At 37.9% G+C, this 18,235-nt stretch overlaps 1 protein-coding gene and 1 pseudogene across 1 annotated transcript; both read left to right on the forward strand.

Annotated features, from left to right (window-relative positions):
- Nucleotides 1-14,845, forward strand: part of LOC122588315 — a 24,855-nt pseudogene extending 10,010 nt beyond the window's left edge.
- A 775-nt stretch (nt 14,846-15,620) lies between these two features.
- Nucleotides 15,621-18,194, forward strand: LOC122589518 (11-beta-hydroxysteroid dehydrogenase A-like). The gene is made up of 6 exons (XM_043761817.1): nt 15,621-15,869; nt 16,681-16,873; nt 16,968-17,053; nt 17,203-17,334; nt 17,451-17,615; nt 17,725-18,194. Exons 1-6 carry the CDS (start codon nt 15,687-15,689, stop codon nt 18,016-18,018), a joined length of 1,053 nt encoding a protein of 350 aa, XP_043617752.1. The 5' UTR covers nt 15,621-15,686; the 3' UTR covers nt 18,019-18,194.
- Nucleotides 18,195-18,235: the final 41 nt, after the last annotated feature.

The raw sequence follows: 18,235 nt of genomic DNA on the forward strand, positions 1-18,235 counted from the left end.
GCCCAGTTCGACCTGAAACATATATATACGAACGAATACCTAAGATAATTATACTCGAATACAAGTACTCCAGACACCTAAGTTCGTTCTATAGCTTATAGAAACGAAGATAGCACAATACGGCTGATTATTACTTGATAATTAGCGATATACCAGTTTACTAATCAAACTAGTTATCTCGTGAGGATTCCGCACTCACGACATAATCATAGACGATCTCGAGAGCGATCTATAGCTATCGAGGGACTCACAAGTGGTATCAGAGCCAATCGATTCTTATCGAAGGTTCGAGATCGTTTTGTTTGATTCTTTTCTCTGAAAATCAAACCCCGACACCCTACTGTCGCTAACTTCGTTTTCTCAAACGAATTTAGCAAACGAAATTAACTCATCTTCGTTTCGAGTTCTTCCAACGTTTTAGCTTTATTTTCGTTAAGTTCCTTCAAACGAATTTCAAGTTATCTTCGTTACTCTCACCTTACGGATTTTGCTTATCTTCGTTCTTTCCTTCAAACGAAGATAATTCTATCTTCGTTTCCTCCTGCAAACGAAGTTAATCCTATCTTCGTTTCTCTCATTCAAACGAATTTAAGATCTATCTTCGTTCAGTGCAAAAAAATTCCGAAATGGCTTCCTCGACCAACACTGCTGTTGCTCAATACCTGAATTCTCTTGTCTATCATGATCATCTCGTTGGACGTACTAATTCTCCACCGAAGTTAGTTTCATTGGCTGACTTCTGGCGTGGAGAGGTCGATTGAAGATTATATTCAACGAGAAGATTTGAATATGTGGATTATGATCACTGAAGGATATGAATGGCCAACTTACTGTAAACGGTGTTACAACTAATTACAAAGTAGGAGATTAAAAGGTGAAGAAAAATCCTTGTATGCTGTTGAAGTTAAGGCTCTTTCTACTCTTAGAATGTGCATTCCTCAAGAATTAGTGCATGTTTCCTAAACAGGAGTACAAGACTTCAAAGCAACTGTTCGATGCTATTGAAGCTCACTGTGAAGGTGATCCATTATTGAAGCAAAATCGAGTTAAGATGCTTAAGAAACAATTTGATTGCTTTAATGCTACCAAGAACGAACTAGTTGAGGATCTTATCTTGAGATTTCAACATCTTCTTGCTGAGTTAGCCTATTTTGATCTTAAGTATACCTACTGAGATAGTGGATAAATTCTTGGATGGTCTGCCGAAAGCTTATAAAGAATTTCGTCATGGATTGCAAGAAAGAGCTGATTATGCATCTCTTCGTATAGATGGTGTTATATCCACATTAAGAAACAGAGAAATGAAGGATAAGGCAAAGGATCTCCAAGACAACTTCACACAAGATCCATCTCTTTATCATGCCACTATGAAGAATCCTACAGCTGATATTAATGCATTCTTTTCTGGAGTTGGTTCTTCTGGCACGAAAGAAGGTCCTAATTGTGTTATGGATGGAGATGATTCTGCAGGTTTCATGGCTTCTGATGCTGGTTTCAAGGCTCGAAAGACAAATGAGAATGCCAAGCCTGGAAATATGTCGTTTGGTAACATTTCATCTACTTCTGCTGGTTACAAGTCTATGCCTATGGATATGAAATCTGCTGAGGGAAGGATGAATGTCTTTGCTGCAATGTGTGCTGCACATGAAGCTTTTGTTGCTGGGAGGATCACGGATCCAGCACTCATTGATGAAGATTATGACCAAATAGATCCAGATGATGTTGAAGAAATGGATCTGAAATGGAATTTGGCGATGATCACTAGGAGAGTGCAAAGGTTTATGCAGCGAACAGGGACAGCTTATTGGGGGTACTCAGGGCTTTGACAAGTCAAAGGTTAAGTGCTATAATTGCGATGGCTTTGGACATTTTGCCAAAGAATGTCAACGACCAAAGAGAGATGTCAACATTACCCCTACCCGTCAAGATAGAGGTGGTAATCGTCCTTTTAATCAGAATGCAAGTAGAGCTCTCTGTTGACTGAAGATACTACTGAAAATAATGCAAGGAATCGTATGCTCAACCTGATGGTTCTTATGTCTGGAATCTTCCACAGGATGAGACTAATAATGCTTATTTGGCCGAAATAGTTGATGATATGGCTCAAATAGCAGATTCTGTTGAGGATTTCTTGGACACCTCAGTTTACCACAGTGATGAGCATCTGTATGAAAATGCTCAAAGCTCGAACTTGGAATCTTCTACTCAGGTATATGACACTGATTCTGAGTCGGATGAAGAGGTTGAGGTTGCTGATACGAAAGATTCTGGAGAGGTGAACGCTGCTGAGAACAAAGACGATTCTGCTACTGAAAAGGTTGAAAAGACGATTGAAGAGCAGATGAAGAGTATGAAATTCCAGCAGGCATGAGTGTGGATGACTTTGTGCGTACATGGCAGACTGCAAAGAAGCAGATCAACAGGTATCTTATTCTCTTCGTACTATTGTTCATGTTTGCCAAATGTTAATCGAATGTTTGATGAAATTGAACAAAAGAATGAACGAATTAAGCATTTAGAATCTGTTGTTAATGCTGCTCATGAAGAAAGAGATAAATTGATTAAAAAAGATTTAACTGTCACTGAAAGAGAAAGATTTTAAAGGATAGGATTAAATCTTTAGAGTCTGACATTAATGCTATGAAAGACAAAGTTAAACATGCTGTGGCTGTAGAAAGAGTAGGTGGTGAAGCTTATGCATTATTAGCTAAGAAGTGTTCTACTATTGAGAAAGAACTGGCTGATGCTAGAATAGAAATAGTGGACTTACAAGCTAAGGTTGATTCAGTAGACATGATGAGCTTTTGATGCATATGCAAAAATTTGGGGACTCTCCATCTAAGAGTTCTGACTCTGCTAAGGTTTCTTACAATAGCATGCCTCCTCCTTTCAACAATAATTATACTCCTGTAGAACCTAATATCCCGGAAGTCCTACTTCAACCTAGTGTTGATGTTGGTAAATCTCAAGACTCGTCTCCTAAGCCTACTTTGACTGAGGAGACAACAGTGTCTAAAGGAGTTTCTTCTCAACCTACCAAGGAAGAGAAATTGAAAGGTGTCGTCCTAGATTCGTCCACTTCTTATGGTCAAAAAGACAGTATTACTCACTTTACACTTCGTAAGAGTAGTAGGGTCTACACTGAGTTAGAATTCCCGTTATCATTAATTGACCCTAAGAGGATTGATAAAGTCTGGGATGTTGATATAAGGATATGAAGCGATTAAGTCAGTTGCGTCAAACTCCTTTACCTAAGCAGTCTAGGAATAGTCAATCTGAAGATGAATTAGTTGTTAATGTCGAAGCAACTAAGGCTTTGAAGCATATCTTAATGCCTGCTCGAAAGAAGTCCCCAAGTAAGTCTAGGACATCACCGACCAAACGAGACCATAAGGATCCTAGTAAAACAAGTAAATCAGTGGACAATAGTGTATCTGTAAGTACCAATAATAAGGTAGATACAAAGAAACAACCTAAGGTCCTCTCTTGCTTGTGTCATGAAAAAGGTCATGTTTACAGTGTATGTCCTAATCGACCTCGGAGATCAGGTTCTCCTTCAAAGGTTTCCACCTCGGAAGGTAAAAGGGGGTGGGTAATGATAAACAGGTTTATGAAACTAAAGTTCAATCTTCTTCAAAACTGTTTACTATCCCTCAACGACGTGACTCTCCACCAAAAGGTTCTTCTCCTATGGGACAAAGATTCACTACCCCAGTGGGAGTTCAAGTCGGTCACACACACCTTCAAGTCGTAATTCATTTTATGACCGAATCATTCAAGTGTTCGACCTTCTTTTGGCCTTCATTCCCCAAGACCTTCTCCAACGAACGGTCAGAAGTCTTCTCCAGTAAGAAGACAAGTTGAGAATCAAGTCACACCCACGGCTTCTAGCAATGGATATTGGACTGAACTGATTCTCAAGGATGAGAAGGGACGACCCAAACCTATGAAGGTTTGGGTCCCCAATGATAACTAATATTTCTCATTTGATGTGCAGGGAGTTCCTAGGAAACCTATTCATTTGTGGTACCTTGACAGTGGATGCTCCAGGCACATGACAGGGGACAAGAAGCTCTTGTCCAATTATACTGGTATAAATGGGTCATATGTTAGTTTTGCTGGTTCAAGGGCGGCAACATCACCGGTCAAGGAGATGTCGTCAATGGACAACTAACTCTAGAAAGAGTTAATTATGTGGAACAACTTACTCACAATCTAATGAGTGTCTCACAGATCTGTGATAAGGGCAACAATGTTCATTTCACAGAAAAGGAGGCATACATCTTGAAGCCGGGTTTTGTTATTCCAGAAGAATGGATTATGCTCAAAGCTCCTAGGAAGAGAGACATCTATGGTTTAATTTTAGGTGTTGATAATCCAAAGGAGCCCCTTTGTTTGTTGAGCAAGGCAAATGAGTCTGAATCTCTCCTATGGCATCGTAGAATGGGACATATCAACTTTCGGAAAATGAATGAACTTATCAGTCTTGGGTTAGTTGACGGTGTGCCTGTTAAGAAGTTTGGGATGGAAGATAAGTGTGTACCGTGTTTGAAAGGAAAGCAACATAAGAATCCGCATAAATCCAAAGTACTCAACTCTATTTCCAAACCATTCGAATTACTTCATATGGATCTCTTTGGTCCTGTGAACAAAGAAGCATTGGAGGGATGTCTTACTGTTTAGTGATCACTGATGATTACTCGAGGTACTCATGGGTATTTTTTCTGAAGACCAAGGATGAGACTGCCGAACGATTTATGGATTTTGTCAAGCAAGTTGAAAATGTCCATGGAGTCAAAGTTAAGAGAATCAGGAGTGACAATGGTACTGAGTTCAAGAATAATACTATTACTGTATTTTGCTTGACCAAAGGAATTCAACATCAGTACAGTGCACCATATGAGCCACAACAGAATGGAGTGGCTGAACGGAAGAACAGGACGTTAATTGAGACAGCCAGGACGATGCTTGCTGATTCAGGGCTTCCTATTACTTTCTGGGGAGAGGCAGTGAATACAGCTTGTCACATTCTGAATCGGGTTTTGACAGTTAAACGGTTAAGAAGACTAGTTATGAACTATTGCACAACAAAAAGCCCAATTTACAGAATGTTGAGCCTTTCGGTGTTCCGTGCACTTTTCTTAAAACTCTTCCTCAAGGGAAATTTGAACCTAAATCTGAGGAGGGTTTCTTTTTGGGCTATGTTCCAAGTACACCGATTAGGCGAGTGTACAATCAGAAGACTGGCAAAGTAGATCTTGGTACAAATGTGTAATTGTCAGTCACAAACCTGCTGTACACCTTGGTCCTGCTAATCATTTTGATTATGACGGTGTCTTCACTTCTTTTCGTGGTCCTGTTTCTTTTGCAGGTGTTCCAACAGTGGAGGATGTCGTTACTCTTCATGATCCTTTGGATGGTGGACCGGTTTCTGGTTCTTCTTCTGGTTCCTCACCAATAGTTGAGCCTACCTCTAAATCTGGAGAATCTAGTGGGACAAAAGTAGCAGATTCAACCTTAGAGCCTGCTCCTATAGTTCCTACTGATCCTTTGCATGTACCTCTACCTGATTCTCCTTTCTATGATACTGATGACACGGAAGGTGAAACTCAGGAGGAGCCTAACACTCCAGATTACAAAACTCCAGAGCAACATGTGCAGACGAATTTGGGAGATGATCTTTCTGTCGATAAGTTCCTCAAACCAGAGTCCACAAGGATCATCCAGTCAAGCAAATCATTGGTGATGCTTCTGCCTCTGTTCGCACGAGGAATCAATCTAAGAAACCGTCGTGTATGTTTGCTGAAGTTAAGGATACTGGGGCAATTACTTGGTACTTGTATTACTGCTTTATCTCTCAGGTTGAGCCTAAGAATGTTGGAATGGCTCTTAAGGAACCGTCATGGGTTGAGGCGATGCAAGAAGAATTGGCTCAGTTTCGGAAGCTTGAGGTATGGAAGTTAGTTGACTTACCTCCGGGTGAATCTCCTTTAACAACGCGTTGGGTTTTTCGTTGTAAACGCGATGACAGAGGTGTAGTTACTCGAAATAAGGCTCGATTGGTGGTTAGAGGATTTGAGCAACAAGAAGGTTTTGATTACGATGAGACATTTGCACCTGTAGCTAGACTTGAAGCTATTCGATTATTTCTGGCATATGCTAGTTATAAGGGTATTAAGGTGTATCAGCTTGATGTAAAGAGTGCCTTCTTGTATGGTGATATTAAAGAAGAAGTGTATGTCGAACAACCTGCCGGTTTGAGGATCCAGACTTTCCTAATAAAGTATATCGTCTCGATAAGGCTTTATATGGTTTACATCAGGCTCCTCGATCATGGTATGAAAAATTGTCAACTCATTTGAAGGAAAGTGGTTTTACCAGAGGTTCTATAGACAGCACGTTGTTTATTAAATGGAAAGGGAAGGACTACTTGCTTGTACAGGTTTATGTCGATGACATCATTTTTGGTTCATCTGATGACCAAATGTGCAAGGAATTTGAACACAGCATGAAGGCTAAGTTTGAGATGAGTGCTATGGGGGAATTAACCTTCTTCCTTGGACTACAGGTGGATCAACTGAAAGATGGTTTCTTTATACATCAGACCAAGTATGTTAGAGATTTGCTTACTCGGTTTCGCATGTCTGATGCTAAGGATGCTGTTACTCCCATTAAGACTAATCATGGGTTGTGTCCTGATAAGCCTAATGATCCATCTGTCGATGCCACTCAATATCGAGCTATCATTGGATCCTTGATGTATCTGACAGCCTCACGTCCAGATATTACCTTTGCTGTTTCTATGTGTGCTAGATATCAGGCTAATCCGAAAGAGTCTCACTTGAAAGCTGCAAAAAGAATCCTTCGTTATGTGAAAGCCAAGCCTCGTCTAGGTCTTTGGTATCCCATGTATGGTTCTTTTGACTTTGTAGCTTATACTGATTCGGATTATGGTGGTGACAACTCGGATAGGAAATCAACGTCAGGTGGATGTCAGCTTTTAGGGGGGAGAATTGTATCGTGGCAGTGCAAAAAGCAGACATCTGTTGCACAGTCATCCTGTGAAGCAGAGTACATTGCTGCTGGATATTGCTGTTCTCAGGTGCTTTGGATACAGCAACAACTGCGCGATTATGGTATGAATATCTCTAATACTCCTATTTGTATTGATAATAAGTCTGCCATAGATATTACCAAGAATCTGAAAAACTTTAAAGTCACCAAGCACATAGATATAAAGTATCATTTCATACGTGACTGTTTTGAGAAAAAGCTTATTCATTTAGAAAAGGTTATTACTGATGACAATCTTGCTGATTTATACACTAAAGCTTTTGATGGACCTCGTCTTGAGTTGTTATTTCAACTCAATGGTATGAAGAATGCCGAGTAGTTTCTCTCAAAGAACTTAAATGTATTTTTCGTGTCTTTGTAGTATAAGTTGTACATAGATAGTGTCATAAAAATACAAAAAGAGTTGTCTTAGTATAAGTTTGTATATATCTAGTGTCAAAAAAAAAATATATATATATATATATGAATAAAGTAAGGTTACTGCGCTAAATGAGTAGAAGTGACGATACTTTAGCTTTTAAGCCTGCTTAATCGTAATATAACTGATTAGTTCAGTGATTACAATTTGGGATATATCGGTAGACACAAAGTACCAAGGTTTCCTTCAATCTGAACTTAAATTATATAATGTTCTTGTGGGAAACATATTCAGATATATGGCTGAGATTGCTTGCTTTTCAGTAATGAATTGATCTAGTCCTTAAATTTTGTGAAAGATCTAGCATTACTATAAGATTTGTTCAATGAATAGGCACGAACCTCTACCATCATGAACATAAAAGTAAATGTGATATTGTTATGCAAATCAATTATATGCAAATTAAGGGGCTAATGTGGTCTTTGAGATTCGGACAAGTATGTCCTCGGGGTATCTTTGTATACCTAGCCTACCTAAAGCTTCCAACTTGGGATAGGTTGTCAGAAAGTTCGCTACATGGTTCTCATAGAAAATCACGGGTTCCTTATAAATCATGAAATGCAGAAGCATATATGTGAAATCACAAAGTAATTCAATTCAGTTATCCACAAAGTGTCTCATGATTGGTTAAGGATGTTCTTGAATATATTGAATATTTTTATCTTAGTGCTTGTATCGATTACGAAAGTATATCTGAATGTGGGTTACATAAGTTCGCAAACTATTCAATGGCATATTAGGCTACTCGGGTTACATGGTGACTGTCCTTGGCCAGGGTATGTCGAAAGTGTCATAACTCAATGGAAACTGGATGTACCGAGTGTTTAAGAGGAAACATACCGGTAATCGCTGTTGGGTCACGGTTCAGAACTTATAATAAGAGAATTATTTCTCACTCGCAGGCTTATGTAACATGCTATACTGATCTAATCAGCAGTAATCATGCTTAATGTGAATAATGTATAAAGTCTAGTTAATTAGAATTTAGATTAGTTTATTATTCTGCAATTTTTATTCTGTGTTATTTTTCTTTTTAATTGAGTCAAAATAAGTATTTTTATAAGTTCTTATTCCATGAGAGATCCTATTCAAATTCTGAGTATATTTTTGCTGAATTCCTTCATGTGAATTTTTAGTGAAGTTGTGTAGACTGTTCACAAAGAAGATTTTCTAATATGGACATTAATTTGTTTAAAGTTTAGAAAAAGATCTTTTCAAGTGTAATGTGAAATGTCAAAGTCATTTGAAATTTCATGATTTTCACTTGTCACCAAATTATTAATCGGTTTGTTTAAATTTGTGTGGTGACATTTTAGGGTTTGACAAGAAATGACCTCCCTTGATCTTTTGTTAGATTTTTCGTTATTTCATATTTGTTAACCCAGATTGAGTATGATTGTCACTTGAATTTTCTGCATTATACTGTTTTGTTCTCAATGCGTTGATGAGTTCTGTGGTAAGTGTGCAGTGTTCAGGTTAAGAAGATAACGTTGGAATGCTGACTTCTGTTACTGCATTGTTATTTACATGGATGATATCATTACGATAAGATCCTTGGTGTGTAGTGATAATATTTGTGATGCAGATTAGAGCATGTGAAGGATGAATACATGAACTGGTTTTTGGAATAGTTATTTATTTATGATTCATGTATTTAATGAAAATAATCAAATTTGATATTAGTTTCCTTTGAATTTCATGCTGTGATTTATGACATACTTTTGGAAACTTTACTAAGTTCTTCAGTGAATTTTTGTTGGATAGTTCATTGTTTGTTAAGTCTTGTAGACGGCATTTAGTATGGGACTTAAGTGTTTCAAGATGGTTTGCTGTCATGCATATTTATGATCCAAGGAAGTTCTCGGTGTCATAATCATATTAATTGTGATAAAGGGTTGTGTTTTGGAAGATTGCTTGGATGAAACTCTGAAATTTTTGCTGAACTACGGAATATTTTCATATTTGTTCTTACGAAGATAACTGTTATCTTCGTTCGACACACCTTTGTTCAAACGAAGTTTATCTTCGTTTGGCTAACTTCGTTTGTGAAGTTATGCCCGATCCATAGTTGGCCCATTGTTAGTTCCATATATAAAGGGGTTTTTCTTCGTTATTTCTTTATCAAACGAAAAATACTCTTATTTTCGAGCAAAAACCCTAAAACACAAACTTTTTTCTTTTCTCTCACTTTAATTCGTTTTCTTGATTCATTGTCCAAACTGAGATCTAAGTAAGTTTTTAATGTTCTTTTCATTCACGAATATGATTTAGGTTTCCATGTATCTTCGATTTGATTTGTGTTGATTATGTTTATAAAATTCTTGTAATCATTCACCTGGTTTGATCAAACGAATTTAGATTTGAATTGAACGAATTTACCTTGGGTAGAAACGAAGTTACTTTTATGCCTTACGAACTTAGACCTAAGTTGATGAGGAACGAATTTAGCTTAACACCCTTAGGTTTATTCAAACGAACTTAGACTTCGTTTATAGGTTACGAACTTAGAAGATAAGTTTTATAACTTACGAACTTGCATGTACAGTTTAGTCTTAACGAACTTAAACTTCGTTAGGTGTTAATTTAGGTTTAATTCTTACGAACTTAAGACCTATTTTCGTTTAGTTATTGCTTACAAATTTAGCTTCTATCTTCGTTCTGTCTACTTAACGAATTTATTGGTTATCTTCGTTCAGACTTATTTTGCGAAATTAAGAATTAGGGTTTTTCAGATTAGGGTTTTTTCAACTTAGGGTTTTTCAATTCTGCAATCCATTTATCATGATTATTTATATTTGTTTTGATATTGTGATTGGTTTTGCAGAAATGGCTCTTGCTCCTCGTCAATTTGTGAAAAAGCACAATCTTGCCCTGAACCTAGATCCAGATCAGCATAATTGCGAACATTTTCATGAAATGTTCAACTACATTGCTCGCTCACGATTATCTTTTGCTTTCTGTGATTCGCCGAGACTGATTAAGCTGTATATTGATTCTTTCTGGTCTACTGCTCATGAAGTCATGATTGATGGCCAAAGTTTTGTACGAGCAACTGTTGAAGGCACAACATTTGATTTCAATGCTGAATCGCTTCGAACTATTTTGCATCTAGGAGCAGAATCAGACGTAGATGAAGAGGAAGACGTTGAAATGACTTACGAGTTCGAACTCCTTCTTCGCTGCTTTCAGAGAATGGGGTTTGTTGGCCAGGTCAAACTTCCTTTTGACAAGAGTGGTTTTCAGGGAAGATGGAGGTATCTGGCGTATGCATTGCTTGTCTGTTTGAGCAATCGCAAGGCTGGCTTTGATCAACTATCTGCACAGATTGCGTCGCAGATGGTTGCTTTGGTATATAATCGCCCTTATCCTTTCTCCCGATATTTTTATCAAGAGTTTGTTGATCAGATTAATGCTAGGGGGAGAAAGCGATTTCTTCTGTATCCTCGATTTGTGATGGCTATCGTTAGACATTTTTGTTCAGACTTAGACTATGACCAAGGTCCTCGCTACGTTCTTCATGCTTGGCCTTCGCGTCTTTTTGCTGATCTTGAAGCCAATACGAGTAATGTGGCTGGTCTTCATGATCCACCACTTTTTGGTCACCTGATTAATCCAAACTATCGATCTCGTCTTGAGAATGATATGTTTGTGGATGATGTTGATGACGATTCTGAGTCTGGTGATTCTGAAAGTTCGGATGATTCTGTTGATGGTTCTGATGATGACTCCAGGGATGAGTCTGCTGGTTTGGATGTTGGAAATGATGGAGATGATGTTGATAGTTTCGACGGTTCTGCTGCTACAAATGCGACAGACACAGATGATTCTACTGCTGCTGAACGTCGAACTAAGCTGATTCATGATGTCGCCGCTGCTTCTGAAAGTGATCATTCGCATCAGTCGTTTGATCAAGAAGGTGTTGCGTTTCATAGAGAGCGTCGAAGCAAGAATTGTCATGCCATTCCTGCTCTTTCAGATTCAGCTGTCTCCACTCCTGCTGTTGCTGCTGAGATTGATCCTGGTGTTGCAGCTCAGCATAACTCTGAATTACGTGAGATTTTTAAGGATATGGAAGATCCTATAAACAGAGCAAGTTCGGTTAGTCCAAAAAAAAAAAGAGGCACGGGAGTATTGATCTTCAGTATACCAGAATTAAGCGTCAACGTGTTGTTGAAGCTTCTTCTGTAGCAATGCCTGATTCTCCACGACCGACTGCTGCTGTTGTTCCTGTTCTTGGTCATCGAGTTGATCTTTTGGAGACCAGAGTTCGCACTGTGGAGTCAGATCTCACTGCTACTCGCGCTGCCTTAACATTTTTGATCAACTGGGTCAAGAATCAAGGGGGAGAAGTTCCAGAAGAGGTCTGCAGATTGTCAGCGGTTCAACCACGACGTCAGAATGACGATGATGATGCTGATAATGCTGCTGCAAGGAATGTTTCTCGCCCAGTTGAAGATAGAGGAAAGGGTGCAGCGATCGAGGGGAGACAGGAGGTGATACTTCTCAGCAAGGTGCTTCTGGTTCTGGTGCTGGTCCTTCTGGTGCTCCTCGTGATTCAGGTTTCTAATTTTGTCTATGATAAAGATTGATAGATAGAATGTATACTTGACTGTGTGTAATAAGTTATGACATTTTATGTAATGAAAATGTAATTTATCTTATTTTAATACAAGTACATTTCATCTTTATTATAATTATTATGTTTATTCTTTTATTCTGGTGTTCATTTTGTGTAAATTTAAATAGATGATCCAGATTATACAGATTTATTCTTTGATGGTGATGAGCTCGAGGAAGGCGAATTTGTCCCTGAACCAAATCTAGATATATTCAAGAAGCCTTATGGGTTTGATGAAGTGTGAGACTCAATTCCTGAAGATCCGTTGATTGAAGAAAATAGAGTGTTGGATCAGCAGAGATCAGATATTAGAGAAAGAATGCTTCAAGTCCCATTCAGCAGCCTAACTCAAGTTCTACATTTTGTTGTGTATGCTAAGAATGGTGATGTGTCGATTCCATCTGAATATGAGATTAATGTGACAAGACCATTCAATTCAAATGATTTTCCAGTTTCTCTCAGAGATGATGATTCATTATATATTGTGGATCGACGTGTTCCCGAGAAAAGAGTAAATGATTGGATAGTACATAGGGAAACGTGGAAACCGAATTTGTATTGGACTCATATCTCAGATAAAGATGCTGCAAAGTACAAGACAATCATCTGGAGTTGGTTTTATGATGATGAATTGAAGTTGTTTGTGCTTAAAAGACCAGAAGGTTGTCAGTACTTAGCATGGTGTGAGAGACATTTCAGAAGTTTGTGTGAAGAAGATTTACATGAGCTTGGAAATAACTGGATTATCAATCCAAGTGATGATGGCTTAGCTGATGTTGTTGGTAAGAATCTTAGAAAAGATTTTTGGTTAAGGAAGAACATGAAAGATTCTGATAAACCACAATTTAAGATTGAGCCAAGATCGAAGAAAAGAGTGGTTAAGCCAGATAAAACAGTTGAGTTTGTTCAACATGATATTAAATGTATGATCAAGGTTCCTGCCAAGAAATGGGCACAAGATGTCTTGGACAAGATGGATAATTGGGAAATTGATCGAAATTCTGGTGAAGCCAAAATGTATGCAGATTCAAAGAAGCAGATTTTGTTGAGAAGAGTTTATGATCCTATGCAGCTGGTGAACTTTTCAAGAAATGATCTGAGGAAGTTATACGATACGGAGTGCTCGTTTTTGCCATTTTGGAAACATGAAGAAAGTAGATATCGTAAGATACTTCAGCTCTGCTTACATGAAGATATTCATGCAAATAGCAAAAGATTGTTGTTTGATGAATGATCAGATTTTGAAGACTAAGAAATCGAAGGTGCTGCTGTCAAGGGGGAGTTTGTTGATGCACGTTGATGTGACAACAGCAACTTAGATTTAATATGTTGTTTAGATTGAGACATTATGTTAATTTATGTCGTATCTATATATGTAATTGATAGATTATGGACTTTATGTTTTGGTAATGATCGATTACATGTTTTGGAGTTGTATATATATATATGTGTTATGTATGATGTTTGTTGTGTGATATACAAGTACAAACATAATATGTGTTAGGATTCCTTAAGATGAAACACTTAGGAATATAACCAAGTATTACATCTAACGAAGATAAGGTATATCTTCATTAGAGGCAAACGAAGATAAACTTCGTTTGGTACAAACAAAGATTAACTTCGTTAGATGGGCTGGCAGCTAAGTTCGTAAGAACAAAGCCCAGCAAGCCCAGTTCGACCTGAAACATATATATACGAACGAATACCCTAAGATAATATATACGTTCGACATACAAGTACTCCAGACACCTAAGTTCGTTCTATAGCTTATAGAAACGAAGATAGCACAATACGGCTGATTATTTACTTGATAATTAGCGATATACCAGTTTACTAATCAAACTAGTTATCTCGTGAGGATTCCGCACTCACGACATAATCATAGACGATCTCGAGAGCGATCTATAGCTATCGAGGGACTCACAAGCTCCACACTTAAGGGACAGCGGAGGGAGGATCATTGTGCTTTCGTCCGTGGCCTCTTTGGCGCCTACTCCGAAGATGAGTGTTTATAATGTAATTTGAATTTAATTTCTCGATTGGTTTACGTACTATTTACAGTAATTATTTTGGAATCAAGTCGATCAATGAAATATATTACGTACTATATGATTTACGATTGCTTAATTAACATGATATGAGTTTAGGCAAGCAAAGCAGCACTCCTGTAGTTTTATGAGACACTCAGAGTTGAATTCGGGGGGATGTCAAAATAACTATTGTGACTCTTGGATTCATAGAATCTGAAATTACCCAAGGCAAATTCCTTTCAAGCGAAGGCAAGATGAGAGTTAATTATAATGCTCGCGATGTAAGATGAGTTTTTCCGTACTCTTGGTCTATATTGTTACGTACATTGCGCGCGTATATATACGTTCTTATGTTTGATTAAAAAGTTATGTTAATTAATTAAACAAAGTAAACGATATGACCAGACGCATTCGAACATCCTGCTACCGGTAGGAAAAGTAGAAACTTGTGCAAGAGAAATAGTGAAACGAGCAATGAGAGGAGATCAGTATGTGACCGAACCAGGATGGATGAAGATGGTTTACGTGTGGAAGGTATTGTGGCTCGAGGCTCTTGATTGGATTTGCCGATTGCTCTACGTGAAGAGGGTTCCTGGTGGTTCTCACCATGACACTATTGGGAAGAAAATCTTGGACACTACTGGAGTTCAGAATCTACTACACCCAGCTGGTATTTAATCATCGGAGATGAAATCAGAGTAGTCGATTACCAGAATATACAGAGTTGTGTGGTTCTTGTCATAAAGTTATTGTCTGGTTTTGTGTTTTGGTTCTTGTTAATTAGTCATACTACACTTATTTCATTAGATTATAATCGAAGGTAGATCGATTTGACAAAAGATGCACTACGTAATCTATACAATAACCAACTCACATATTGCAATTTATTTTAAGGGCATGAATTACTCATGAATTTCGAAAAGTGTAGCATACGTTGTTTTAACCGATCCGTGTTAAAGAGATCCACTGTTGGGTAGATCCTTAATTTTAAATCTCTCAGATGAGAAATTCATATATTTAGAGAGAAAAACTCACTCATGTCCAATATAGATAAAAAATTAAATTCCGATGGTCAACCCCAAGTTACAATTCGATCAACAATTACATTTTTATTTTATTTTTTTGCGGTAAAAATGGAAGTAGTAGTAAAAAAAAAAAATCAAAAGGAGTAACGTTAAGAACATATGAGATGAGATGTGATGATTCATAGCCAATTGAGATAACAAGAAAAAGTAGATTTTTAAAATAAAAAAAAAGTAGAAGGCGGTCATCACTAACCGCTTGAAAGAATAAATGCGTGGCGCTCTATATTAACTCCATGTATGCAGTTACTCGATCTGAGTATATCCGATTTATAACCTGATTGATCACGTACCTCAGCTCCTTTCTAAAACTTACTTACCGTTGCTTCCATAAAATTGGATCACACCTATATATAGCTCTTCTTCCTATTCACGAATTAGCATTACCTATTCACAAAACACAACTAGCTAGTGATCGCCGTTAGTACTAGTAGTAACTAGCTAGCTAGCAGTAAGTCAAAATGGATTTGGTTAATGGTTTCTTGAATCTAGTGGCACCACCTTTCACCTTTTTCACTATGTTACTGTTTCTCCCTCCTTGGATCTTCTTCAGATTCTGCCATGGCTTCCTTCGCACTGTTTTCTCCGAAGATCTTTCCGGCAAAGTCGTCCTTATCACCGGTGCTTCTTCCGGAATCGGAGAGGTACTAACTACGCACTATCATTACTTACATGCAATAGTATACTTAATTGGTTCATCTCAAAAATAAGTAGTGTCCATCATCTAGAAAACGTAGTCTAAATCTATTAAAAATATGAATATGAATATATTACGTACCTTGTTTTTTTGAAAAAACTGTACGGATGGGACTATAGACTATTCTCATCTCCCACGGTTTTGGAAAAAAAACTTGTAGGCCTGTGCCAACCTTAAACTCATCTTCAACTCATTCATCCTGTCACATCAGTTTTTCTATCTCTTAAATAATCTTTTTTCTCACTCACTACCAATCTTACCTCTTCCGCACCTTTTCTTCCTCTTTTCCTCGATTTAGAATAAAACATCCTCTCTCATTCAATGGAAAAGGCCCCCGTCTTCTCTCCCCCGTCTTCACTCGTCCAAACATGGATGAGTTTTGATGATGAGCACGTGGATGAGCTCCGTGTGAACCTCATCCTTGTCGATGAGTTGGTGGATGAGGGGTTAGCACCGTCTAAAGCTAGAAAAGTTGGAGTTGGCCAAATAAGCAAAGAGTACGTAGCGTCATCGTACTCAAATAAGTGGCTTGTCACTTTTACATAAACTGTTCCCATTAATTACTCCCTACAATTAAACGAATTCCGGGCATTTGAAGTCCGTGCACAATTCTGTTTCTTTCTTCTTTTTTTTTCTTTTTTTTTTTAACGGAGTATCATAAAGTTGTTATGCTAGCTCGTATTTTATTTTCAAGATAAATTACGAGTATCATTTAACCATTCAAAAAGACTAACCAACGTGAATACATGTACACACAGCATGTGGCTTACGAATATGCGAGCAAGGGGGCGCGGTTGGCTCTGGCGGCTCGGAGAGAAGATCGTCTCCAAGTAGTCGCTGATCGATGCAGACAAATAGGATGTCATGATGTCATTGTCATCCAGGCAGATGTCTCTGAAGCTCGTGACTGTAAAAGGATGGTTGATCAGACCCTTCATCACTTCCATCGATGTACTTGAATCTTGATACATATGTCATGATCCTAATTAATAATAGGTGTTTTTCATGCATTTCTATGTATAACTGTGCGTGTGAATGAATGCAGTGGACCATTTGGTGAATAATGCTGGAATTTCACAAGTTTGTATGTTGGAAGACGCTCAAGATATCACCAATTTACGGCCTGTCATGGTACATTACACTGATTCATATGATATCGAAATTTGAAACTTTAATATATACGAACTAAAATCCATTTTAAGTTGTAGATCCATTAATAGTATAGATACAATGTTATCCATCTATATATAGATCGACGAATTTCCAAACAATTTTTACAGGATATAAACTTTTGGGGTTCAGTTTACACAACTAAATTTGCAATTCCACACCTAAGGGACAGCGGAGGGAGGATCATTGTGCTTTCGTCCTCGGCTTCTTGGATTCCTCTCCCAAGGATGAGTATCTACAATGTACAGTGATCAATCTTTGATCTCAATTGATTCGTTATTCAAACTAATTAATTTATTTGAAATTATATCCGTGAAATATCTAACGAGTTGTGATATTTGAAATGATATGAGGTTAGGCAAGCAAAGCAGCACTCATGCAGTTCTATGAAACGCTGCGAGTTGAATTCGGGTCAGATATCAAAATAACCATTGTGACTCCCGGATTCATAGAATCCGAACTCACTCAAGGCAAATTCCTTTCACACGAAGGCAAGATGGTAGTCGATTATGATGCTCGCGATGTAAGACTATAGACTTACTCTTGGATTTATATCACATGTGTGGATGTTCACTTACTTTGTCAAAAATTTATACTAGCTCCTTAAACACATTAATAAAATGATATGACAGATGCAAGTGAACTTGCAACCGGTGGGGAAAGTAGTGACTTGTGCGAAGGAAATAGTGAAACGAGCAATGAGAGGAGATAGATACGTGACGGAACCAGGATGGATGAATATAACTTATGTGTGGAGAGTGTTGTGGCCCGAGGCGGTAGAGTGGACTACACGATTGATGTGTATGACAACGGTTGGTGGCGAGTCTCACCATGACACTTTTGGGAAGAAGATCTTAGACATTACCGGAGCTCAGGGTCTACTTTACCCAACTAGCATTCAATCGTCCGAGTTGAAATCAGAATAAACCAAATCGCCTTGGTGTTAAAAAGTTGTGGGGTTCTTAATTATATACAGTAGTAGTTCTTATCTAGTTTTATGGTTCGGTTCTTTTGTTTGTGTATAAATAAATAAGAAACTGGTAATGTGTACCCAAGATGAAACCGTTTGTTCATATATATTGTGATTATAGTATATTTTTCATGATCCAAATCTAATTTGTTTTTTGGGTGCAGGTATATTTT

This window comes from Erigeron canadensis, chromosome 2 (genome assembly GCF_010389155.1).
Source record: "Erigeron canadensis isolate Cc75 chromosome 2, C_canadensis_v1, whole genome shotgun sequence".
NCBI lineage: Eukaryota > Viridiplantae > Streptophyta > Magnoliopsida > Asterales > Asteraceae > Erigeron > Erigeron canadensis.

Excerpts from the sequence above, each read along its gene's own strand:
- LOC122589518 (XM_043761817.1), top strand. The coding sequence starts at position 15,687 with ATGGATTTGGTTAATGGTTTCTTGAATCTAGTGGCACCACCTTTCACC. Across the intron at positions 16,874-16,967 it reads CCTTCATCACTTCCATCGAT|TGGACCATTTGGTGAATAAT; the intron begins GTACTTGAATCT and ends GAATGAATGCAG. Across the intron at positions 17,616-17,724 it reads TCGATTATGATGCTCGCGAT|ATGCAAGTGAACTTGCAACC; the intron begins GTAAGACTATAG and ends ATGATATGACAG.